This window comes from Mesoplodon mirus, assembly GCF_964341445.2.
Source record: "Mesoplodon mirus genome assembly, chromosome: 13".
In the NCBI taxonomy this organism is placed as follows: Eukaryota; Metazoa; Chordata; class Mammalia; order Artiodactyla; family Ziphiidae; genus Mesoplodon; species Mesoplodon mirus.
The window spans coordinates 12,931,046-12,958,368 of record NC_138989.1 but is presented as its reverse complement, the minus strand read 5'-3'; the positions used below and the strand labels follow the sequence as shown (position 1 = coordinate 12,958,368).

The following is a 27,323-nucleotide window of genomic DNA, read 5'->3' as shown; positions in this document are numbered from 1 at the left end:
CTCAGAAAACTAAAAATAGAACTACCATATGATCCAGCAATCCCACTCCTGGGCATATATCCAGAAAAAACTATAATTCAAAAAGATACATGCACCCCTACATTCATAGCAGCACTATTCACAATAGCCAAGACACGGAGACCACCTAAATGTCCATCGACAGATGAATAGATAAAGAAAATGTGGTATATATACACAAGGGAATACTACTCAGCCATAAAAAGGAATGAAATAATGCCATTTGAAGCAACATGAATGCAACTAGAGATTATCACACAAACTGAAGTAAGGCAGAAAGCGAGTGACAAATACCATATGGTATCACTTACATGTGGAATCTAAAACATGACACAAATGAACCTATCTATGAGACAGAAACAGAATCGGGGACATAGAAAATAGACTAGTGGTTGCCAAGGGGGAGAGGGGTGGGAGAGGGATGGACTGGGAGTTTGGGATTAGCAGATGCAAACTGGCATATACAGAATGGATACATAACAAGGTTCTACTGTATAGCACAGGGAACTATATTCAATATCCTGTGATAAACCATAATGGAAAAGAATATGAAAAAGAATGTGTGTGTATGTATATATACATACATATATATACACATATATATATATAAAACTGAGGCACTTTGCTATACAGCAGTAAGTACCACAACACTGTAATTCAACTACACTTCAATAAAAAATAAATTTTAAATAAATAAATAAATAAGCTGCCTGGAGCCGTGATGCACAAGGAACTCCTAATCTCCCCTATTAACCACCAACCCCTATCCACCCCATAGCTCAAGTCTTCCTTAATAAGACAATTTTAATGCTTTAGGAAAATTTAAATTCCTTCTCACAAAAGGCTTGGGAGTAAATGCAAACCTAGAAGATTCTCAAAAATGTAAACACATCTTGCAAAAGAAGGACAAAAGAAAGAAATTACAAAGTTTTACAAAAGCACTGCTGTTTTTGCCAGGACCCAAGCTAAATACCTGGAAACCAGAGGAATGAGCTTTGCTAAAACTTTTCAGATTTGATTCATGATTGCTTTCCACAGAAATCTATGTGGGACCTTTAGTATGAGTTTCCTCACCGGCCAAGGTATGTGTGTGTGGTAGGGGGAGGTGAGGGGCAGAGTATGCACTAAAATCAGTGGCTTTCAAACCACATTCCTCTGAACTCTCAGGTCCTGTGAAAGTACCTCATAGGTCTCAGGACCAATGTCTTCACACCATCTTCAAGCAGGAAAAGTAACAGTTGTATTTTTTACGTATGATTTGGTTTTACATTAAGGTAAAAATCATGTTAAGTGTTCCATGTAAGATTTTGTCTTACAAGTAGGTTCTGGTTATAAATGCTGGCAAATGATGCACAAAATAAATAGTTCTTAAAGTTCTGACATTCTCTAAGTTCATGAATATCATTTTGAAATGGAATTCAACAGTAAAATGAGATTTGCTTTAGAGAAATTTGCTTTTGCAGTAGATACAATGATAGGCTACATCTATTTAATAATACTGCAAGAGATATCTAGCATTACTTCTCAAGTAATATCATGGTGTGGTGCCACCTATAAAAGTTAATTGAAAGCCTCAACATAATTCAAAAGAATGGGTAAAATAAAGATGACTTTCTTTATTAAATGTTAAAACTCTTACTGAAACTCATTAACTCTTTCAGTCAGAACTAAGAAAAGTTTGAAATGCTATAAACTTGAAAGCCTGGCATTACAACTAAAGGGACCCCCCAACTGTAAATTATTATAGCATAGGGATCCCCCAAAAGCAACACAGTGAGGGATAAATGATTAAATAAGAAGTCCCAATGACTACAGCATCAAGATATATTTAACATTATGGTACATAACATTTAAAACCGAACTTTGAAAGAAACTATAACTTGAAAATTACAGACATATTAAAGTATTTGATAGCAAAAATTTAAAGGAGGGGAGGAGAGAGATAAAGTCCTTGTACTCAATTAAGTATTTTATGGACACAATTTTATTCCACCAAAAGAATTTCTAAATGAAATTCATTGAACAAAATATGCAATAAACATTTTATAAACTTCAAAATTTCAAAATTCTTCTATATCAAGAAGAATTCTCAATCACACAGCTGAAGTATTAAATATATTTAACCATGGTTTTCAAATGTAGTACCAAAATTGATCTATATATCTTCAAAGACAATGCAAGAGATTCACTTTTAAAGACGTTTTAGAAAAACCAATAAACATTTAGCCTTTCCTTAATGATAGGTCCAAACAATCATTCTTACTTTCTTACTTCTATGGGCAGGAAATGTTACTTGTGGTACTCCAAGGACAATGGTGATTCAAAGACAAAGGACGACCCTGCCTGAAAAAGTTTCAGCATTACAGCCCCTACCGGACTCTTAACTGCCCTCCAACCATGTTGAGATGGTTACGAAATTCCTGAGCCCCCATGGATGACGCCCACCTGGGCAACGGGACCTGTCCCAAATAAGGAAAGGCATATGCCCTGTCCCACTCCCACCCTACAAAAGAAAGGTATATGTGCCTCAACCAATTAGTAAATGAAATTTTCACCTCAGATCATTCCTTTGTTTTCTGGCTATAAAAACTGATCAATAGCACATGCTCGGGCTCGACTCTCCCAGACTACTAGGAAGTCAGCCGGCTGTTCTGGCAGCGACCCTTCCCTCTAATAAATTCTCTCTTCTTTACATTCTGCCTTGTGTCTGGAAATTCTTTTCCAACCCACATTCAGACCATGACATTACTAATTGATAGAGTTTATGAAAAATGGTGGTGGTAGGATGAGAGTAGAAAACATGGATGACAGAAGGTAATGCACCAAAATATGACAATAGCTACAGTAACTTATAAACTGATGAGATTTCCAAATTTAAAAAAAAAGCAAGCAATAACCCAAAGAAATCACAAACATATGTTTCCAGATAAGCAGGATGTCAGAAAATTATACCATTACATTTATCCCCACCTTGGGACAAAGGTAACATCTAAAATGCTATCTTCATGAAGTTTTAGAGGGAAATACCAGAAAACTAACAAAGTCAGATACAGAAATACACAGTTTAATTCTTCTATGTCTCTTGTAAGAACTTTAATATGGTTAGAATCATAAAATCCCTGCAACCCAATTATTGCTAAAGTTAGTGTTAATTTACAAATGAATTGCTTTGAATTTTTTCCAAAGAAAACCCACATATGAAAGTAAGAATAAACAGAAATTCCTTGGCACTGACAGATTAAAAGTTTTTACTTTCAACTACTCAAGACGCAAAAGAAGGGCCACTGAAATGTAGTAACCTGCAATTTTGCAAAGGCTAGAATGTGAACTGCTGGCACAGTGAGGTTGGTGAAAGGGAGCAGTCATTTCACTTGCAAATAAGCCCCACAAGTGGATTGTTTACAGTTTTTTGCTGTTTATTTCTCTCTACTTGCTGCCAGAAATACAGAAACTTTCCTGAAGTTATTGTTTTAAAAGTTTTTTTTCTAATCAGAAATGGACATAAAAATAAAAAACCAGCCAATTGCTAAACCTGGTGGTAGATGTGAAGAGGTCTAAGGAATGACCAGTGTTGGTCAAAAATACAAGGGAGGAAAGTCATTGGGGACCACTCAGACTTACGAACTGAACCAGTGAACCATATGCTTAGTGAGAAACAAGAAAAAGTAATCTGCAAAAGTATTTTTGGTAAGTGGAACAGCCAGGGCAAAAATTATATTTTACGGAGGAAAATTCTATGTAATAATGGTATCTGCAAAACAATGGGACTTTCAGAAGGCTTCAAGATGCATCTCTTCCAAAGGTCAATGATGTACTATATCACAATAAACTAGTGATCTGCTTCCAAAAGTCAACATAACTTGAAGTGTCTGCATACAGATGAAGATTTTATGGACCACAATCTTGAAATCTGTCTACTTTGAGAGAGAAGTGAACTTAACAGAACCTAACTTAGCATAAAACCCTAGTGTATTCCAATAATGCATGAAAAATAAGATGGCACTTCAAAAACATGTACTGCAAAAAAACTGTCTTCCAAGTCATTTTTTTTACCTCTTTTCCCCTAGCTTCTTTTCACCTAGTTGACACTCAATTAGGACCAGACCTCTTCTCATCAGTTACTTGGGAACAAAGACATGGGTTATTACTAGACTGTATCAATGACTGCTAGAGTTATATCAAAAAGGACCCAGAAGCCATCTTGCATAGGCTTCTACTGACCAAAGACAAGACAATTTAAACATCAAGAAGGATGACAACGGCAACTGACTGAAACAATGTGTTCAAATCCACAAGTTCAAAACATTCAAAAATAAAAACTCACAGGTCAGTTTTTGAAGAACAGTTGACTCTCACTCCATAAATTAAAGAGTTTTCTTCAAATACTAGTCACATCACACCTGCCATTTCAATAATAACTCTAATAAGATTCAAATGTTCTATTCATAGGGGAATGGAAGCAAAAACTAATTCATATTTTCTGTATGAAGAGTAAAGCATCAGGAAAGAAAAAAGAAGAAACGGTGTTACCTGGTCAAAAGTGTGATATAAAAGATGGAAATGTTAACGGCCCCCTCCCCAAAAAGGGTCGTCGTGTATATTTTATGCATTCCAATCAACGTGTCTACATATACATGTCCTGGTTTTTTAAAAAAACCTATGCAAGAACTATCAATGACTAAGGGGACTGCTGAGAGTCTAATGGTTTTTTAAATTGCCAACATTTTAGGTACCCGTTACCAGTGGACTTTAAGTATTGCAAGTATATTACAGAGAGGGGAAAGCCTTGAAGTTTCTGATTCCTGAGTAAAAATTACAAACCAAGGACAAACACACCTCAACGTTCAACATCCTTTAATAACTTCTATTTTGGACTAATGAGAGCCCTAAGGCCACACTGAGGAAATATTTTTAAATCGTCCCGTGAAAAATCACACAGGCTAGAGGTTTATTCCTCTTAAATTTTATGGCTTTGTTTAAAAAAAAAAAAAGATTACTACTACAACTCTGCTGCATGATCGATCTCAGAACTTTTCTGATGCCTTGTCCAGCTAACCAAGAGCATCCCACACTTTTTTTGAACTCTGACTCCAAAAAAAAAAATCACTGGTCTTTTCCCAGTTTACATACTAGAGTATATAAATCCAACTATCCTCTACCATGCTTTCCTTCCTAAGTAATTTTCTTACTATTCCTCATTGCTTTCTATCAACTGCTAAGGGAGTGGTCAGATAATTATTAGGGCCAACCTCCTACCACAGTGAGATCTGTTCCAGACCTACTTACATGGTCCCAAACCCAAAATAAAACCAAAATGACACTTTCTCAAATGATACAGAGTCCTCAAACTGTGGTAAGCCCTGAAGATTTTCAAGTGGTTCTACTCTAATCTAGGCTCTTAACGCTAATAACACTTAACCATGGCATAACCAAAATTAGCCTTCCTCCTGAAATACTCTTCTAAAAACTCTAAGAAAGTTAACTATTTTTCCCCTAAATTTCTCTAATGTTATGGGCAGTCAATTGCCACAAACTACACTAAGCCAATTTAAGTGAAGACAAATTCAACTGCTTTCCCTTCCCATTTCAACTTACACACTACATGAGATATAGCATCACAGGAGGGAGGGCAGGCAAGTTTACTCTAAAGAATAAGCCTCATGGGCTTCCCTGGTGGCGCAGTGGTTGAGAGTCCGCCTGCCAATGCAGGGGACACTGGTTCGTGCCCCGGTCTGGGAAGATCCCACATGCCGCGGAGCAGCTGGGCCCCTGAGCCATGGCCGCTGAGCCTGCGAGTCCGGAGCCTGTGCTCCGCAACGGGAGAGGCCACAACAGTGAGAGGCCCGTGTACCACAAAAAAAAAAAAAAAAAAAAAAAAAAGAATAAGCCTCATAAGTCTCGTTAGTTAGCAGAGGTACCTCAAAATGAATTCCTATCACCACAATAGCACACAGACATTCTCTATACTACATTCAAAGGATCAGAATCTTCAGTGAAATCATTTCAGGATAGAGTGAAAGTTAAATTGCACATCTGGAACTTCAGCTACACTGAAGGAAAGCAGACTGCTTTGAAATGCTGCCACATTTACATTCTAAAGGAAATCACAGAAACCACTAAACAAATGGTATGAATAACATTCTCACTTTTCCCAAACCTGAGGGCATTTAGTAAATGTTTATTGAATGAATTGCCTTATTTCATGCAATACATATCATAGCTCCTAATTATCTTTCTACCATTTCCCCAAAGTAGAACAAACGGCCCAAAATCAATCTTAGAAGGTAACCAACATATATGACGTTTCCATAATGGTATCACAGACCCCTAAAATCCAACCACATGTCCTTCAGGGAAAATGTGTATATTCTGTATAGCACCTAACATTCATTGCACAAACAGACTACAAAAAAGCCACCAAGGATTCTAAAATCCAAAACTGGCACAATTAATCTATCATATTTATATTTGCACACAAGCAGAACTGTACCAAAATAAGCCTTCACAAATCCTGCCTGGGTTTAGGAAAAATGTAAATAGTAAACTGGCAAGATCATGAATAAAGAAACCTCTACCTAAAGCTAATGGAAGTGGAGAGGTATTTATAAATGAAAGCTCATCAGGAGATCAAGATAAATCATGTGAAAAGTAGACGTTGAAAAGCACTCTTTGGTTTACCACTTGAAGCTATAAACTTGAAAAGCCTAGAAAAATCATCAAGAAAACTAATTCCCTGCATAATAAGTTCACCACCATCTCAAAAAGGAAGAAAAGGAGGAAACACACAGATAGAAGAAAAGAGGGAGGGGCCAAGGGAGGACTTAGGGAAAACTTCAGGATACCCTTATTAAGCCCCCAGCCAGATGAAGAAAACTTTCTACCACACTCCCCTGATCAATGGCCTGTTAGAACCCTTTAGTGCCTCTGCCTTAAAAAGATGGTGTCAAAAATGGCCTTTTTGCCATTTCCAACCATTGTTGGTTTTGCCCCCTTGACCAGCCAGCCCCGCCAATCAAACTTTCTGTGGTGATGGAAAGGTCTGCACTATCCAACGGGGTGGCCACGTATGGCAACTAAGCACCTGAAATATGTTGTGTGATAAAGGTTCTATGTTTTTCATTTTATTTAATTTTAATTAATTTAAATTTAAATAGCCACACCACACACAGTAAGTAGCTACCACGCCAAATAATGCAACCGTAGAGTCAAAATGAGTAATCTGATATTTTATTGTTGAAGGAAGCTTTACAGATAAAAGGTACCTTTAATATGGCTGAATGAGGCATAAAGTCAGAAAAAAATTTTTTTCTTGACTACATCTCTCTATACATCAGCCATGCAGGGTCCTTTGCACTGAAAGGCATACCCCCAAAATTGCTTTATTTATACTTTAAGACAGCTGAATTTTGGAGTCAGAAATAATTTTTATGATATGCAAGAAAGATAAGTGACAAAAGAATAGAATAAAAAATAAATCAGAAAGCTCCAAGATTTTTCTTAGTTTAACCTGTTTAAAAATAAAAGCAGGAATTCCCTGGCGGTTCAGTGGTTAGGACTTGGCAGTTTTACTGCCGGGGCTCGGATTCAATCCCTAGTTGGGAACTAAGATCCTATAAGCCCCGTGGCACGGCCAAAAAAATAAAAGTAGCTACTCATCACAGGTCCCAAAGTGCCAATCACTACATCTCTATTAAAAAGTTTCCTTCTCAATTATACTACTGTCTGTATCATATTTTAATCTTTCATTACATTCAGTTTTAAAACTTTGTTATACATGGCTCTGTTAGGTAACATTTTCTAAGAATATTTTAACATATTCTTAAGAACACTGTAAGGCAACATGTGAACAGGACTATAGTAGTTCAATAAATAACCACTGAAATAAGTTGAAATAATGAAAAACAGCTTTTTTTTAATGTTTATTAAATTAAGTGTATATATAACATTTTCCCTGAGGAAGCCAAATCTACCAGATAATCATATTATACTTCTGTAATTAAATTTTAAAGTTTGCAAATAACATCCTCTTAGAAACCCACGAGATTAAGTTGCTAATTGTTTAATAATGATATTAAGGGCTTCCCTGGTGGTGCAGTGGTTAAGAATCCCCCTGCCAATGCAGGGGACACAGGTTCAAGCCCTAGTCTGGGAAGATCCCACGTGCCGCGGAGCAACTAAGCCCGTGCACCACAACTACTGAGCCTGCACTCTATAGAGCCCACGAGCCACAACTACTGAAGCCCGTGTGCCTAGAGCTTGTGCTCCACAACAAGAGAAGCCACCACAATGAGAAGCCTGCGCACCGCAACGAAGAGTAGCCCCCACTCACCACAACTAGAGAAAGCTCGCATGAAGCAACAAAGGCCCAACGCAGCCAAAAATAAATAAATAAATTTATAAAAAATGAAAATAATGATATTAAGTTAATTTTTATAAATGATTAAAATTGATATTATTATTACTTCCCTATTTGAAAAATATAACTCAAGATACCTTCTCTCATCTGAAATCATCAAAACTTCTGAGAACTACAGAATTTGACCCCACAATTTTTTTCTGGTCTTTTCAACTATGATGATATTTCTTATAACTTGGCCTTTCTACTAGAGTGATTTTTTTTTAAGCCAAACAATTACAGATAGTTAAAACTATTCCATAAATATAGTACATATGGAGCATGTTAAAATAAAATCTACTTCTCCAACCTAATACAGTATTCACACTTCATCTCCTGCAACTCATATAGCCAAAACAAAAAACAAAAACAACACACACACACACACACACACAAAATTTTAACCTACAGCCTGAGCAAAACACATGTACAGGAAACAAAATCGAATATGTTCTGCCCTAATAATCAAATTATACCAAAAAAAAACAAAAACAGGCTTTATATAATATCAGGAAACTCAAGTGATTCCTAAAAATATATAGTTCTCACAGACAACAGAACTACAGCAGAAAGGACACTGAGAGAACTATAACATATATTATCGCTTTCCTTCTGAAACTAAAAATCCCAATACAATCTCAGAAGTCGAGGGTAATGCTCAAGGCAACTCCTTGACATGCTGCCGTTAGACCAAGTAGACTGTCTTCTGGGATGCTGCTATGGCAATCAGAGATGGCTATCCTAAAAAAAAAAGCAGCTACCATTATCAATGACAGTCTCAATACTAGCATCTCAAAACAAATCCAATACTGGAAGAAAAACCATTTTATAAATGAAGTATAAAACATACTGCTCCAGTAATTTGCATGGCCTGATGAACTTTTACAGTTTAAACTTCAGTTTTCATTCTCCTTCAATAAACCAAGCAGGTTTTCTTCCCACCAATTCCCCTTCACAAGGATACAGGGACCAATGGACTGAGAGACAGACGGGAAAGGAAGGGGAACAGAGAGGGAGGTGAGACCTCCCGGCTGTATAAAAACAAACCATGAGTTTTTACCTTTGCTTCCAAATCAAAGGCAAAAGCAAGTATGGAAGGCAAAATATTTTAGAACTAAAAAATAAATAAATACTAAAATTATTTGCAAGTTTCTCCTGCAGTACAGGTTACTTTTTTCCCTAACATTTTTTTTTTTTTTTTTTTTTTTTGGCTGTGTTGGGTCTTCGTTGCTGCACGCAGACTTTCTCTAGTTGTGGTGAGTGGGAGCTACTCTTCGTTGTGGTGAGCGAGCTTCTCGTTGCAGTGGCTTCTCTTGTTGCAGAGCACGGGCTCTAGGCACACGGCTTCAGTACTTGTGGTGTGCGGGCTCAGCAGTTGTGGCTCACGGGCTCTAGAGCACAGGCTCAGTAGTTGTGGCCCACAGGCTGAGCTGCTCCGCGGCATGTGGGATTTTCCTGGACCAGGGATCGAACCCGTGCCCCTTGCACTGGCAGGCAGATTCTTATCCACTGCACCACCAGGGAAGTCCCTTGCCTACCATTTTGCAACCTATTCTTCCAAATTCCTAAATTTGATGCTTCTGATTTACTTGCACATAATGACCACTACCAAATAAGAGATTCTTTTATTTCAAAGGTCATATTTCTGGTGAAGACTAAATTTAGTTACAAGGTAGAAAAGCCAAGAAATGCTCATAAGCCCAGAATTTAAAGTTTATATCTAGGCAAAAAAGCATTACATCCATCTTGTATAGATTCCCTCTGTCACCCCCTCCCCCCCACACATACCCCCTTAAGGAAAAAACAAAAAACCTGAGGTATCTCTAAAAGTACAATTAAGTCACAGAGTAAAGTGTAGGATTCCTTAGTGATGTAAACAACTCTACTGGATACAAAGTTCTGAAACTTTTTTTTTCTAATCAACAGGTCAGGTTAAATAATAGCTACAAAATATAATATTTTCCTGCCAATATGTTGTAGTCATGGTAACAACAACAACAAAATACTCAACTATTTCTTTCCCATCTGACTCATCTTGTTATGTAATAACTCAGTTCTGAGAGTCAAGAGCCACTTAATGAAACTGGAATTACTTACAAAGAAACCATCTATCTTCCCTTAGGCTGTAAAAAGATTTTTTAAAAAACAAAAAGGAAAGGAAAAGGAAAAAAAGCTTTGCAACACCTATTTCAAAGGTGTGAAGCTGGATCAAATATTTTCAAAATATTAACTAAAAACCCAATTAACCCCAAATCAAAACTTCAATACTACATTTATATTCATCCCCAATTTGGATGAAATAGAAGTAACACTAAAATATCCCCCCACTCATGCATCAGCAATATCTAAGGAAAACATGGTTTTCAGAAACAGCTTCTTTTTCTTGGTTTCCTATCAAACATCTTAAATATAGGAATGAGTAAAAATGTTAGCTCAAAATCACTTTATTCAACATATGCAAAAGTAAATACAACTAAAAACTTTTTATCTAACTCATTGTAATTGCTATAAAGTGGCCCCAAAGTGTATTTGGTAAGCTCTGCGCTACTTTATCACTAAAAAATATCCTCATACATAATAACCTTTGCCGCCCCACAGATATATGCATTTATTGGACTGACAAACTAAATTCAAGCTGCCTTATTTGAAAATGTATGCCCACCAACCTGGCTTCATACAACTACTATCAAATAGTGTATCCTAATGTTTTGGGGGCACTCTTAATCTTACAAATTATCAAAATCTACATAAAAATTTCAAAGGATATCATTATATATGTACAAACTGAACTAATAATAGGTTAATTCTTTAAATGTCCCAATAAAAACATTTTGGGGGAAGGGGGTGGTTTAAAATTTTTTTATTTTTGCTTTAGTTATGCTCAATAATCTAGCATATTATAATACGACCTTTGTTCTTTCTCACCCGCAAATGAAGTTGTCTAAATGATAATCAATACTTCCTCTAAGTGAACGTTCCCTAATATCTTTCTTTCAGAAATGACAAAAGCATATTTATAGGCTATTTTTCTCAGCAGTCTTAGAGAAATCGGTCACCATGCATTCCATATAACTTTCAGTGGCTCTGTCTACCGTCTCAGGGGTAAACCCAAGGAAGCCTTGCACAACCTGATTCCTATCTATCTCTTTCCAGCCTCAACCACCCTCCCCTATCCAGTCACCACATATCCTGTAAGCCCTGAACAAATGGAGTTAATCAGCCTCAATTCAATTCAACTTCTCCTATGCTGTTAAAATACAAAAACCTAAAGCCCTGGGATCATATCTTTCTTACTTTTAGATCCACAATGCCTAACACAGTATTTAGGACAGAGTAATTGTTCAAAGTATGTTTAATAGACAAAATGTGGATCCAGCCTCTTTCCCTACACTTCAGGTTGATTAATTTTAATATCAATAAATTAAAACACACATAAATTCAATACTAAAGAATCAAAAAATAGATGTGATTAAAAATATACAAAACAGCTATTTAATGGCTCTTGTATTTCGCCAAGAATGATAGAACAGACTCCTAATATTCTCCTTGCCACCAACTTCCTTGTTCCAATTTATTTAACATACTGCAGCCCAAATTAATCCTTCTAACTGCTCAAGACCCTGAACAGATCCTACTAATGGTCTACCGAATGGTGCTAATGCCTTGACCCACTACTCAAGGTCCCCTGTTATCTGATTTGAACTACCTTTCCAATCTTATTTCTTCCTCTTCTCTTCATCACACCCTTCTCAACAGCCAAGCTGAAATTCTAGCTATGACCAATACTAATACTTCTCTACTTTGCCTTTGCCCTTGGTTAGTCACTTTTACTAGATTATCTTTTCTTCCTCCTGCCCCTTAAAGTCACATGTCCCAAACCAACTCTCAAAAGCATCATTTTTCTTTACTGGTCAATGTAAGAAGCACGAGCCACGCTGAGTATTGAATCCATCCTCTTGCATTCCTTACTCAACAAACATCATCTTCAACATAAGAGAACTACAGCTGGTCAAGAGAAATTCGGTGGCTTGAGAGACAGTAACTGTAGCAAAGACCAACATGCTATTACTATGTCTGATTTGACACTGAAAATCCCCAACAAAGATGTATCTAACTACAAAGAGATCTGGTATGTGTAATACATAAAAACATGTCATAATAATATATGATAGCAAAGTTGATATTAAGGACAGGAAATTTGGGGCAAAATCCATTTGTCTTGCACTCGAAGAAAGCTTTAATATTCTGACATTTTTGACAAACCTGATAACTTGGGAAGTCTTAACCTTTAGCTTTATAGAATATTAACTGAAGACCCTCACTCAATTGGGTTGAAATGTTGCTCTCACCCTCTGAAGGTTATCACTACCGAACAAAGACAGTGCAACACATGAGCACGACTAAGAAGTTGCTTGAGCACCTATCTATCTAGATGAAAGTAACAACCTATGTGGAAAAGAAGCAGGAGCCCAGAGAGAGAAGTTGAGTTTTTATAACCATCTGTCTTTTGCTACTAAGTACTCAACATGGAAAGACAATTTTGGGATGCAGGAAAAGATAAATAAGCAATGTTTTTTAACTTTATATTTTGGACCTGCAAATTTAGCTGTCTTGAACCATAACTACATACCCCTTGAGTTTCAAACATAGATTAGTACTAAAGTTCAATCATCTTCTTCTCACAGGAAAAAAAAAAGTCCATGTCTAGCTCATCTTTCTATCATCTCAAGATGGCATCTTACAAAAGACAAAAACTCGAAAAACTTAGCTGGCTAAACATTTTAAACTAAAGAAACAAATCCCTGATGTCACAGAAGGAACTTGGAGGAGAAACAAAACATGAACAGAAGTACTACCCGTATCAGAGCATTTATCACACTGTATTGTGTACTTATCTAATGTCCCACTAAAGAATAAATCTGAGAGATCAAGAACTGAGTTGTCCAATTTACCAGTGAATGCCAAATACCTAGCATGTTATCTGGCCCATGTTCAAAGTACCATAATACCTGAAGATTGAATAAACAAAAAGCAAGAGTAAAGAAAACTCACTAAAACCTCACAAGCTCCTGAGAATTATATCAAAATAAGATGATCTAAATTCAAATTTTCATTAATTAAATTTCTGGGAAAATGAACAAGTAATTACATATGTCAAGATCCTAGAAGGCAATAATCATGGCATTCCCAGCACACAGGACTGCCTAGCACTCGACAAATGCGTGTTGAACTGAATTCTACACTTCACTCCTCCTCCAAGTATGAGAGATATAATACAAAGAGATTCAGTAAAATAACTATCTAATTAGTCTTTTTCTAATTAAACCTTTGCCAGATCATTTTAGGAGGTACAGAATTTTATTTTAACCCAGAGGCATTCGGTGATCAAATTTACCTCAAATAACACTCTTTTTTTTTAAGCTAAAACACAGAATAAAAGACAGGATTTTAATTCTTCTAACTTTCCTTAATAGTGCCCTTAATCTCAACCTTAATCTAGCTCTATAAGCAAAAAACTCTCTTTAAATCTATTATTCAATATATTAGGCAATTATTACCCACTGCCTCTAAATATAACCAAGTCAAAACAATTATTACACACTGCCCCTAAATATAACTCTGTTCAAAACAACAGGCACGGGGCTTCCCTGATGGCGCAGTGGTTGAGAGTCTGCCTGCCGATGCGGGGGACACGGGTTCGTGCCCCGGTCCGGGAAGATCCCACATGCCGCAGAGCGGCTGGGCCCGTGAGCCACTGCCTCTGAGCCTGTGCGTCCAGAGCCTGTGCTCCGCTACGGGAGAGGCCACAACAGTGAGAACACCGCGTACCGCAAAAAAAAAAAAAAAAAAAAAAAAACACCTCAACAGGCACGGGCTTCCCTGGTGGCACACTGATTAAGGATCCGCCTGCCAATGCAGGGGACACGGGTTCGAGCCCTGGTCCGGGAAGATTCCACATGCTGTGGAGCAACTAAGCCCATGTGCCACAACTACTGAGCCTGCGCCCTAGAGCCCACGAGCCACAACTACTGAGTGCGCGTGTACAACTACTGAAGCCCACACGCCTAGAGTCCATGCTCTGCAACAAGAGAAGCCACCAAGATGAGAAGCCCGTGCACTGCAACGAAGAGCAGCCCCTGCTCGCCGCAGCTAGAGAAAGCCCGCACAGCAACAAAGACCCAATGCAATCAAAAATAAATTAATTAAAACAACAACAACAACAGGCACTTGAAGACAACTCCTGCAATGCCAACAATTATAATTATGTCAACTAGCCAACATCAACAATAAAAACATGCTTTTTATATCCAACATGCCTTTATCCTAACTCTACAATTCACAGTTTGGTACTCTGTACTTTTTGGCATTTTCCAGAAATTCAGTCTCCAGAAAACAGTTTCATACTTGACACACCAGGATTTTTTTATGACATTGAGACCACATTTCTGAGAAAACAATAATGAAGTTGTTAAAGACTCTAGGGCTTCCCTGGTGGCGCAGTGGTTAAGAATCCACCTGCCAATGAAGGGGACATGGGTTTGAGCCCTGGTCCGAGAAGATCCCACATGCTGTGGAGCAACTAAGCCCGCGCTCTAGAGCCCGCGAGCCACAACTACTGAGCCCGCGTGCCACAACTACTGAAGTCCGCGCGCCTAAAGCCCGTGCTCTGCAACAAGAGAAGCCGCCGAGATGAGAAGCCCACACTGCAACGAAGAGTAGCCCCCGCTCACCACAACTAGGAAGACCCAACACAGCCAAAGATAAATAAATTAAATAAATAAAATTTTTAAGACTAATATCAAATTTCTTCTTCAAATACCCAAGACAAATTCTGTAATTTAATATAATACTTATCAGCATTTTGCAAAGCACTTAAGACTAGCAGTAAAATATTCTAATGCTGGTTTTACCAAAGAACTGACTACATTTAGAATTCCATGATAATTTATATTTTCCTCACTATTTTCAGAAATCCAAGAGCCCACAAAGGATAACTTTAAAGACTCTGCCAATTATAAAAGGAACACAAATGAACTGGATACATATATAATTTTTAAATGATCTAGACAAATGTATACCTTAAGAATTTATATCACACACACACACGAAGAATTTATATCACAGTTCTTATAAGTTAGAATGGTATCAATGGATATTTAAGATATAATAGTCAATTCCATACACCATTTTAGTCAGCTCAAAATATTCTGGAATCAAACAGAATATTAATAATAAAGAGATGGGATTTAAAATTTTCTTTTCCTATATATAACTGGACTTATTTTTAATTTATACTTAATTTTTAAAATATATAATCAAGGAAAATGAAGTTAAAACAAACATGAATAATTAAATTTATGTTATTAGTGTAGTTCATATTTCTGCCACATTGAAAAAAATCTAGCAAACTGTTAAGAGTAAAGGCAGATGTCTATTTTTACCAGTGTTCCAGTACTATAACAAACTATTTAGGGGATAAACTTTAGATCAGCATTACAAATATAAAAATGATGAAATAAATTTATTTCAGAAGAAAATAAAGATTTCTACACCCAACTCATTCATTTTATGAATCTTTAGGACTTCTTAAAGAGAAATATATAAATATGGAGACTGATTCTTTTTTTATGTTCATAATGTGACCCCAAATAAAATCCCTGGATAGCTGACAAACCAAATCAACAAATCAAAAGCATTCATCTATTGTACACCAATTGTAATTTAAATTTTGTAATTTCAAATTTACGTCATTTCCAAGGCAAAATAATTTTGAGAGTAAAATGTTAATAGCAAAACTGAACCACAGTTCTTCTTCAAGAAGTATTCAACCTTTTAATGCCTAAAGACTGAATTCCAGAAAGCTCTTCTCAAATTAAGTTCAACTGCCAAACATCTTTTCATGTGAAATAGCAAAAATATCTGTAAAGCCACCTATAGAGACCAAAACTATAATGTATGGACTACCTTAGCTCTGTCGGTGTTATTATAAACTGATGAATCTTTTCACAAAATACATATTCAATAATCATAGAATCATTTTAAATCTCCATACAATAATAATCTGAATTATTGTTCCAATGAATATTTTTCCAAACTCTTATTTTCTTCTACTCAGAGATTTCCAACAGAAAACTATTTATTTATATAATTTCCCACTTCTTTCAGCAGGACAAATATATAGACTGAGTTTTAAAGAAGGCTACAACCAATCAAAGGGTTTTTGCTTTGATAGACCTAGACTGGCAGAGCTTAAATTTTATAGTCCATACACTTGAGAATGAATCAACCAAATAAGACGCCAGGTAAACTTCTGGACACAATATTTAACCTTAGGAAAACTAACAGCTGGAAAAAGCTGTGTGGCTCTGCTATTTAAATAAAGCATCTCAATTAATATACTACTGAACTAAAAAGTCAGTGGTTAGTTTGCAGTCCCTCTAGTGTTCAACTAGTTACATTAACAGTCTCGAAATGGTAAAGACTGCTGTTTATTTCTTAACTACTAAATCTATTCCACATATTAAATAAAAATAAATTTAATAAACACAAAACAAGGTACAGAAAGTATCAGCAGAATCTTACATTTTCCCTGTAAATCATTCAAATTAAGATTTAAAAAGAAAGAAAACTATTTTCCAATGCAAGATTGATCATCAAGCACCCAGCATGATGCCTAGCACATAACAAGTGACCTATAAATATTTGATTTTTGTCTGGTTCCCAGTTTCAACATGTAATTATTTCAAGCTATCATGTATTCTTAGTTTATTACCTACTATAAAATTAGAAACAATAAGCATAAATAAAAACTATTCTGCAAATAAAAAACCAAATGTGGAAAGAGAAATAGGCTGATTATGGCATGTAACACAAATCTGTAGTAATCCTTGTTAATCAAATATTCTTGCTAATTCTCTATATGCAACAGTCAATAAAAGTCCCAAACACTCTGGTCAATTAATAATTCACATACACCATACACTTACCATAATTATCAAGGATCAGGCCACAATCCCTATTTAAAACAATATGGGACACAATTTTAATTTTTTATTCTAAAATCCCTTCAGCACAGGCATAGATATTATCAATCATCCTTGTACTGCCAAAGCCAGAAAAGTCAGTTATAAGAGACAACTTATTAAAAAATCAAATGGCTACATATAATTTAACTAAGATGACACTGACAATGTCAGGTGAAAAAGAATTCAAATTTTATCTACAGGCAGAAATTATGACCAAAACTATGAATTATAAAATAAGTTCATAAGGATTTAAATATTCTGACAGCAGAGTTCATTAAAGGAAAAATATGACTATGAAAAGCATTTATACAGCATTTAAAATCTATGAACTTTTTGTATTCACTTCATGTTGTATCATAAAGTAAAGCTGTAATTCCCATATTACAGCCAAGAATAAAAGACTAAGCAAATTTAAATGACTTGTCTGTCATGACAAGTATCACAGGAAGAGACATGCTGTGAACACTCAATCTTTTTTTTAGTTTACTTATCATACTTATGGTCTCTACCTCTACAAAGGTAAAAGATAACAAAAGAATGGTAAATTTCCTCCTGGCCTCTGTTTCATTTTGGATATGTGAGATTGAATAGGAGGGAGTAATCCACAATCCACAATCTGTGACCTATACTTCTGCTGAATGCCAGCTGAGCTAAGGTCACAAATAGAAAAAGAGAATGAGAAGTGGTTTCTAGCCAAGAAGGTGTGATTTGCTGAAGGTGGAAGGACCCTTCAAGCATTCTCTGTGAGACAGGGCTGCATTCCATGTGCTGCCAAATGGAAATTTCAACTAGCACAGGAAATTCAAGTAATTGCGGGTATATATGTGACTATGTTCCAAGCATCTTTGGAGCGGACAGATCAACTTTGTCTTTGAAAAATGCCATTTTAAAATTATATAACTGGGCTTCCCTGGTGGCGCAGTGGTTGAGAGTCTGCCTGCCGATGCAGGGGACACGGGTTCGTGCCCCGGTCTGGGAAGATCCCACATGCCACGGAGCGGCTGGGCCCGTGAGCCATGGCCGCTGGGCCTGCACGTCTGGAGCCTGTGCTCCGCAACGGGAAAGGCCACAACAGTGAGAGGTCCGTGTACCGCAAAAAAAAAAAAAAAAGTTAGACTTCAGCTTATTCTCTCAATTCCAAGCACATTTAGCTTAATAATTCTCTCTAATCCATTAGATCTTTTCCTATTCTTCATATGAAAGAATTCTGAAGTGATTATGATCTTAACCATAATTTTATAATATAAATTTACTGCTTACCAAAGTCTTAATAAGTATTTTACTTTCTCTTTTAAGGATAAAATGTATAATTTTCTATTAAATCTAATATTTCAGTAATTATACAGTAGAATTATTTGGATAATCATACAATGAAAGCTATTACTATTTTATAGTTTTTTAGCAAACTAATTCTTTCAAAACTGAACAGTGAAAACAAGGAATACTTACTTTATAACTACTTACAACTAGCTACCATTTACCACTGGGTCCATGTTTTCCCTCAAAGTGCTTGTTTCTCTTGAAACACAAGTGTTTTTTTCTATTGAATATTATTCTCCACAAAGTAATAGCAAATATGAAAATTAAAATAAAATTTACTTTTCAGGTACATGGTGTTAACAATCTCAAGAATTATTAATGCCATGTGATGAAATCTTCATATAAATGTTGATACATAAAATATACTACAAATATAGAATGCTGTAGAATGATACAATTCACCTGTTTTCAAAATCGTAAGATTTGTATACTTGAAGAATAAATAAATGCAAACAATGTAAAAAAGTCTTTTTCAAGCAAGTCAGAGATTAATTTTCATGAATCATAAATGGACCATCAATAATGAAAAAAACATAAAAACAGAGTAGAAAGTCAGGGATCAGATTTTCTCTTTAGAAGAAATTTTCAAGCTGAATGACATTTTACCTAAAGATAATTTCATTCCTGTTAATTTTATATGTAAAGGGGCCATTATTTTCACAGAAAGCAATTGTTTTTCATTTCAATTGAGAATAAACCCATTCACAATGTTTACTAAAATTCATTTCATTTAGTCAAAGATAACCAGAAATGACCAAAAATCAACTGAAAATTCACAACTATAACATACACATACATGGTAATACATTCGTGCATACTTTATTGTCTACGATTTTAGAAAATTCAATGTCAATACTTCTCTTTTTAGTATGCTAAGCAATAAGTGGCTATTAATTTTTAGAGCTTGGCTTTACCATCATAGTTTGCCTTTGCTATATCCTGAATGTTTTTCTTCATTTCTCCTCTCCTCTGCCCGCCCCCCTTCTTTCTTATGACTTAAGAATAGTGTTCATCTGAACTTTTAACTGCTTTTGTAAAGCATATGATTCAAGAAGTTTTCTGGGGGCTTCCCTGGTGGCACAGTGGTTAAGAATCCGCCTGCCAATGCAGGAGACATGGGTTCGAGCCCTGGTCCGGGAAGATCCCACATGCCGCGGAACAACTAAGCCTGTGCGCCACAACTACTGAGCCTGCGCTCTAGAGCCCGCGAGCCACAACTACTGAAGCCTGCACGCCTAGAGCCCATGCTCCGCAACAAGAGAAGTCACCGCAGTGAGAAGCCCATGCACCGCAACAAAGAGTAGCCCTCGCTCCCTGCAACCAGAGAAAAAGCCCGCGCGCAGCAACGAAGACCCAACACAGCCAAAAATAAAATAAATAAAGTTAATTAATTTTTTTTTTAAGTTTTCTGTTATTTTTAAACAGGCTCAAAGTTAGGTTTTTCCTCAAGCCAGAGTGAAGAGTTATTGGGGAAATAATAATCAGAGTCTCAAAGTTTTTCCCCAAATTTATTTAACAGTTACAAAAGTAAAAAGGTATGTTTACACTGGAGAAATCTGACAGACACTACCATAACCAAGCAATCGAACTTAGCAGGATCAATACTGGGACAAATTGACATGATGTGCCTACAGTGTGATGCCACAAGAAGTACACATCACCTACTCAATATTCTTACCAAAAATGTTTAACCTGAATCTCACCATGAGGAAACAATTAGACAAATTTAGAATATGGAACATTTGACAGGACAACTTCTCCCTTCAAATTAACATCCATACCATTGAAGGATCATCCCCCGCAGAAAACGACAACTTAGGGAATGTTCTAAATTAGGGGAGACTAAAGAGAGGAGACATCTAAATGCAACATGTGATTTCTGACTGGATACCAGATTGGGGGGAGGAGGCTATAAGAGGCATTATTGGGAGAAGACTGAGGATGTAGACTGGATGTAGACTGAAAAGTTGATAATTTAATGATATCAATGTTAAATTTCTTGAGTATGATTATATCATGGTTATGTTTTTAAAAAAAAAAAAGTCTCATATTCTTAAAGGAGTTACAAGCAGAAGTATTCAGGGGTAAAGATTCATGAACTCTGTAAATTACCCTCAGATGGTTTAGCCAGAATAAAAGGTATACATATGTATGTGTGTAAATATTTTTCAAAATAAAAAGTTGAGGGGAGGGAGTTAGATCCTTCCTTGGAGATATCTAAACAAAGGTTACATCAATCCCATCATTTGAGATTACAGACTATAATCTATATATGCAGATTATAATAATAGCAAACTGGCTCTCCACTCTCTTCTTTCAGCCCTTCTCCATCCCTACAAAATGTCCACTTCTTCGAGAGGCTTGCAATCAGTTCAGTGGTATAAAAAATAATATGAGAGTGTTAAATTATCTTACACTGGTAAATGTCAGAAAACCAGATCCATTTTTCCTAGCTCTCTAATGTCTAATGCTGTTTTTGCAATGGCCCACAGCTCCTCGCATAGGTGACAGTACACTGAAAAATGGAAAAAGGCAATACTTATGACTAATACAACAACAAAGTGCTAACAACTGCCAATCTGCCTCTACAATGATAATAAAGCCAATTCTTAAGATTTCTAATACTCATAATGGGACAATCATCTAATACTCATAGTGGGACAATCATAGAGGTGGACAGATGTATTCCCATTACAATTTACATGTCTATTTGTAATCATCAAAAGGAAAGGGCACAGCACAGATAAGTTAAATTTTAAAATTACAGACAGTAGGTATTTACAGCTAAATTTCTTTATAGAACATATACCAAAAAATGGATGTTTATACCTCACTGGGAATTAAAAACAGAAGTAATAATGCCTTATTTTTAACTAGGTTTCAATCTCCTCACATTACCAAATCATTAAAAATTTTAAGTGTATTCATTATAAGTCAACCTTCTGAGAGTACAAACTGTGCTATGTTAGAATCATTTAAGATAGGTTTCATTCATTTATTCAACAAATGTTATTAAGCACACATACTACTAATCTGTATACGATACTTCTTCTGGGCCAGGGACTCCTAATGCTTTGGGGTCAAGCCATCTCCAACCCCTAGAAGTCTATGCTTGCTGTCTGTACCATTCTGGGGTTTCAAGATTGCACGTCTTTCACATTACTGACTAACAGGCAATGAAATGGCCAAAAGATTGTGTTTGTAAAATGATTTTGTTTGGTAGATTAGGAGAAGTCAATTTAGCATACTGTATTATTCTCTAAAATTCAAATTGAGAATGTGGGAAATAATTTAATCAAGCAAAAAGAGCAAAGTTATAAAATAAAATTGGCAAAGACTATCAATATAACGTTCAGTATATAGTCACAGGTATTTTTTCACTAAATCTATATCCTAAACAGAATGTTTAAGTCCATAGATCAATTTAGAATAAAATAATTTATTAAAATATTATGGTCTTCCTGTCCATATTCATCTTATGTATAATCTAATTGTATCTCTTTCCTGATCAGAAACCTCTAACAATTCCTCAAAATCTATCAGATTAAGTCCTTGCTTCAGTGTACTCCACACTATGGCCCACCTCCCCAGTCTTTCAGTTTCCCCCAACTATCTCACTCACACACTATGTTCTGGGCAAACGTGCCCTTCCCACAATTCATTCACTGCCCTCAGGCCCTTTTATAGAAGCTACTTCCTCTGACTAGGACAAGTTCCATCCCAACCTAGGTAACACATGTATCCTGTAAGACTCACCTCAAGTCTCACCAACTCTGAGCTTCACCACTATCTCCCTATTCTCTTCCCTTGAGGTTGAATCTGATACTTCTGCAAGATCCCTAACTTAATCAGTTGCTGCTTACTCCACTGTATCATAATTATGGAGTCATTTAGCTACCTTCCCAGTAAGACTGTGAGCTCCTTAAGGATGAGGACTCATTTTACATATCCAGGACTGCATCACAGCTCTTGCCTAATAGAGGCTGAGTAAACAGACCAGAAACCAAGAAGGCTTCTCACTTCTCACAGTGTTCTTGCTGTAAGTTTACAGAACACTTATCTATGCATTAGTCCTGGAATTGAATGTCTGTTCATGTGGAAAGTAGTCAATCTACTATATTTCTCTTATATACTTACAGTGTTCTCTGCATTATACATATTTGTGTGCTTGTCTTATACCCTTTCTAGACTATAACTTATCAAAGGTAGAGATTCCATTAAACCCCTATAATTGGACCTGCTGATACAGGTACTTATGGATGGACACAAGGAAGGAAATATGTGTATATTCAGTGTTCAGCCAGTGCCCTTCAATACCACTATGCAGAGAAGGCAGTTAAGTTACTAATCTACTTTACAGGGATCCAACAGAGTCAAATCTTAAAGTTCTGACCTCTTTATAACATAATTTAAGGTTTGTTATGAAACTCTGTTTACAGCCTAATCTAGACAAATTTCCTATGAGCAGGGTATCTTCCCTCCTCTCTAATATTTTATTATTCCCAGTTATTCCACCAAACATTAACAAACTCAAAAATGATTACTTCAACCTAGAAGTATACTTTGAAAACTAATATTTGACAAACATTAGCAAATACTGAATGTTATACAGAATGGACCAATTGCCAAAATATTTTAGTTTTGATGTCTGAGTTAATTGCTGGCATTGTAGTAGCAGCAGCAAGAGTTACAATTATAGATTAACGTTCTCTGTGCTGTTCTAAGTACTTTAACTTTTTTTTATCCTTATAACCCAATTTAGAGTGAGGAAACTGAAGCACGGATAAGTTAAATAACTTGACCAAGGATATAGAGCTAGCAAGTCAACAAGCAGGGGTTCAAACCCAAGCCTCTGAACCACTATGCCATACAATATAAATAGCAATTCCCCAAACAAGAGCCCAGAAGTGTTTATCCAAGTGACAGGAACAGGTTATAAATGTGTCTTGGTCTTCTCACAGGCTATTTCACAGGTATTCAAAGCATTTAAACAAAAAGTCTAGTATAAAACTGCGTGTATCCCATAGGCTTATTCTCTTTCTGTAGGGATTACTTTATACATTTAAATTCAAGATGGTGCTTTGTGAGGTTTCTTAATAGGATGCTATTTGGGCTACACTGTAAAAACAAAGGGAAATGCCTAATAACATAACTAAAAAGCATTTTAAAGAACAGTAAAATGTCACTAAAAAATAGAATGCTATAAATAATAGTACCATCATCTTAATATTAAAGGATTCTGATAAAATTTATTTTAGCCAAAATTAAATGACTCATATATACTAGAGAATGAAATAGATTGCAAAATATCCTCAGTGTGTAAGACTACCAATTAAAATATTCCCCTGGTATCCTTTTTTCATGATTGCTCTGCCTGTCATATTCTCCCTCACTTGAAACAAAGTTGTCTTTATGCCACTCATTTTTCTAATTAAGTTTCAAATATTTTCTAATATTAGGTTGAAACACAAAACTATCCTTTACAACTACTTTTACCTACAGAAAAGATCATTTGCTTCAATCTAATAACTTTCACAAATTCAACATATTAAAAAGGGTAGATGTACTTAACAAAATTATGATTGTTCCATCACTGTAATACTTCCCTGGTGGCACGCAAAAAAATAAATAGTTTACACCGTTTTCAGACTCAAAAGGAAAGAAAATTAAAAAGTAATCATTATGAGGCAAAAACATTCACAAGATAGTGTTAAGTGAAAAGGCCTGAGTTACAAAACAGTACGGTACCGCTTTCATTTATACACAGAAACACCAAATATTAAAACTCTGCTTTGGACTTCAGGATTTTTGTTTCTTTGTTCTCTTCCTTTGGTGGTTCTACTTTCCTAATTTTCTAATTAAAATGCAGTATTTCTGTAATTTACAAAAACAATTTAAAAGAAGTTAATCTTTGCTTAATTCTTTACCACGAAAACAATACAGTAACGAATCTACATATGCAATCTAAAGCAGCTACAAAATATTTAAACAGCCTACATCTTTTTGTTAACTCAGTAACAAAGTCCATGAGAAATAACACAATAACTTAATAAGTTATTTCTAAAAACAATGATCCTGTACTTTGTTGGTATGGATAAATAACTTTATACATCAACTAAATAAGCGTAAATAACCGTTGGGTTTTGTTTCATCATCACTGTAAAATGATGATTTGTGTTGCTAACAAATAAAGACCAGACCAAAAAGTTAAAACATAAGGGATCAATAGGGAGTAGAAAAATGGAAGGAGATTAAGAGTCAGAAACAATCACACAAAATGGGAGAAAATGAAACTATTAATAAAACAAACAAAAATGCTATATTCCTCTACCACGTGTGTAAAAATTTTTTTAAAGAACAAAAAGATATGTTTTGATACTTAAATGGACAAATATAAATGTTATAAGTATCTTTCAGGAGGTATTTTATTTTAAAAATTCTGATAACCAGAAACCAGATGTTTAAAACTAATTTTACCTGAGTTCACTGCTAACTACACGAAATAAGCTTCGAGATGCATATAATTCTGAGACATTGTTGACTAACCAGCTAAGTAAGCAATCTTACCCAGAACAGATTCTTATACTTATAAACCAAATATGCTAAAAACTATAGGAGAAAGGTTTGAGTTGAACAAATGGGCCATAAAGTAAACAGCTCAGTTAGTCCACTGTGGTTTACTGCCCTCTGGCTGTTGTGGCAGGAGACATCACAGATCAAAAATGGCTGTAAAGAAAAGCTAGGAAGGTGTCAGGCAGAAGTTGGCAGGAAATCCTTTAGGCAAATTTCAACACTTTAGAATAAATAGATCCTCAAATACATTAAAGTTAGTTTCACTCCTTCCTTTAAAAACAATATGAAGTAACAAAACATTTCAAACACTATCTGAAATTTTTCAACCACAAATTGATAAAATATAGAGTAATTTAGACATAATAAAAGCTGGCTCTAGGAGACTAAGTCAAAAAGAGTTAATGCCCTACCCTAACTAAAGATCAGAATTAGTCCTGATTTAGAAAAATTCTTTAGCATACTAGATAGAAAGATTTAGGTGAAGAGGTGGAAAGTTTTACTAGAAATTCAAATAATATCGATAAAATTTCCTCTGGTTATAAATCTGCGGTAAATACAAAAAGTAGCTCAGAATAATGACACTCTTATATTAGTTCAAAATTTCCAGATATCAGATGTAATCTGAAGCTAAAAATTAGGCAGCATTGGAGCAAATATTTCCTGGAATCACCTAATTACATAAAAAGCAGGAACAAAACACAGGAAAACTTGCTATGCCAAAATCGGAGTAGGTTCTTTACATAAATCTTTCTTCAAAATATTATACAACATCATCTCATAATTTTGTCCAACAAGGCTTGCACTAAATTTCTATTATCACTTTACAATTTTCCACCAGAGTTCATCTGGCAATAAACCATAACAGCAACAGCCTAAAAACAACCAATTCTGTTCATTTCACTGACCTGCTACTTTCTCACATTTCACTATCATTTTAAAACAGTGGATCTTAGCCTCAATCCCAACCCAAACACCCAGGGGACACTATACTTTCCTTTAATAGGAGTGGCTCACAAGGTTCTGATGCCCAGCATGACTGAGAAAGGACAAGAAAATTTGAAAAAAACGGGGGTGGAAAGAAGAGGGGTGAGAGTAAGGATGTTCCTTTGACACACAACCCATTAAACACTTGGATTTTTCTTCTCAGCAAGTCTTAATAACCTTTTCAGAATTTACCACTGTTCAAAAATATACAATACAAATTAATTTTTAAGAAAAAACAAAAAACTTACCCTGTAGTTCATGATGTATTACACCCACTAAGTTGGGTTCGTCTCCCCACCAGAATATCCATAACTCTTTGCAATCTGGTTTGACATCACGACGCCATACACACAGCAAGTTGGCTTGCAGACAGCGGATGAAACTTAACAGGATTGGATCATCTTGGGCTGGGGCTGAAATTATGGGTCCGCAGTCCCCATGCCCTCCAAAATTGTACCTACGCCATTTGATTCCCGTGAGTTCAGCCTGGAAAAAGTAAAGAAAATTACAACAGTTTTGACTGTTCTTTTTACTTAACACTAAAAACAGGCTTCCATACAGATAAATAAATTTACTAAAATAAATATTTACAGTATACCTCATATAGTAAGATTTCTTCCACTGAAAAATTTATGTCAACCCTTGATTCTCTTAAGGGGAAAACAACTCATTTCCTCCTATCAAGATTTCTACATAGCTCTTTATATTAAATACCAAAATAGAGCAAACAGATAATTATTTCCTGTTGAACCATTTTTTACCTAACATTTACTTTAAAGTCCCTATAAATAAAATTTTCTATATTATTATGCCTTATTTCATAAATTATATTTAGAAATGAAGTAAGAGTTTAAAAAATAAGTTTGTAGAATTGAAATAATTTCTTTCGAACAATTTCCTCAATTCTGTCCCATCCAGAAGCTACAGTTTAAATCCTTTTTAACCAGGGAAACAGTATGCAGTACCACAGTGCTTCACTATGAAAGCCAAAATAGCCTGCTAATAAA

The 27,323-nt window shown here is 35.6% G+C and overlaps 1 protein-coding gene across 3 annotated transcripts in view; it reads right to left on the bottom strand.

The window, feature by feature from the left end:
- Positions 1 to 27,323, bottom strand: part of MED13L (mediator complex subunit 13L) — a 290,942-nt gene that overhangs the window by 227,865 nt on the left and 35,754 nt on the right. For 2 of the 3 annotated variants that reach the window (XM_082641500.1, XM_082641499.1), the window contains exon 2: positions 26,565 to 26,802. In XM_082641500.1, coding sequence (XP_082497626.1) covers positions 26,565 to 26,802 — 238 coding nt within the window. Of the gene's footprint in view, positions 1 to 26,564; positions 26,803 to 27,323 lie in introns of those variants that run through there. The other variant, XM_082641501.1, reaches the window with a different exon arrangement.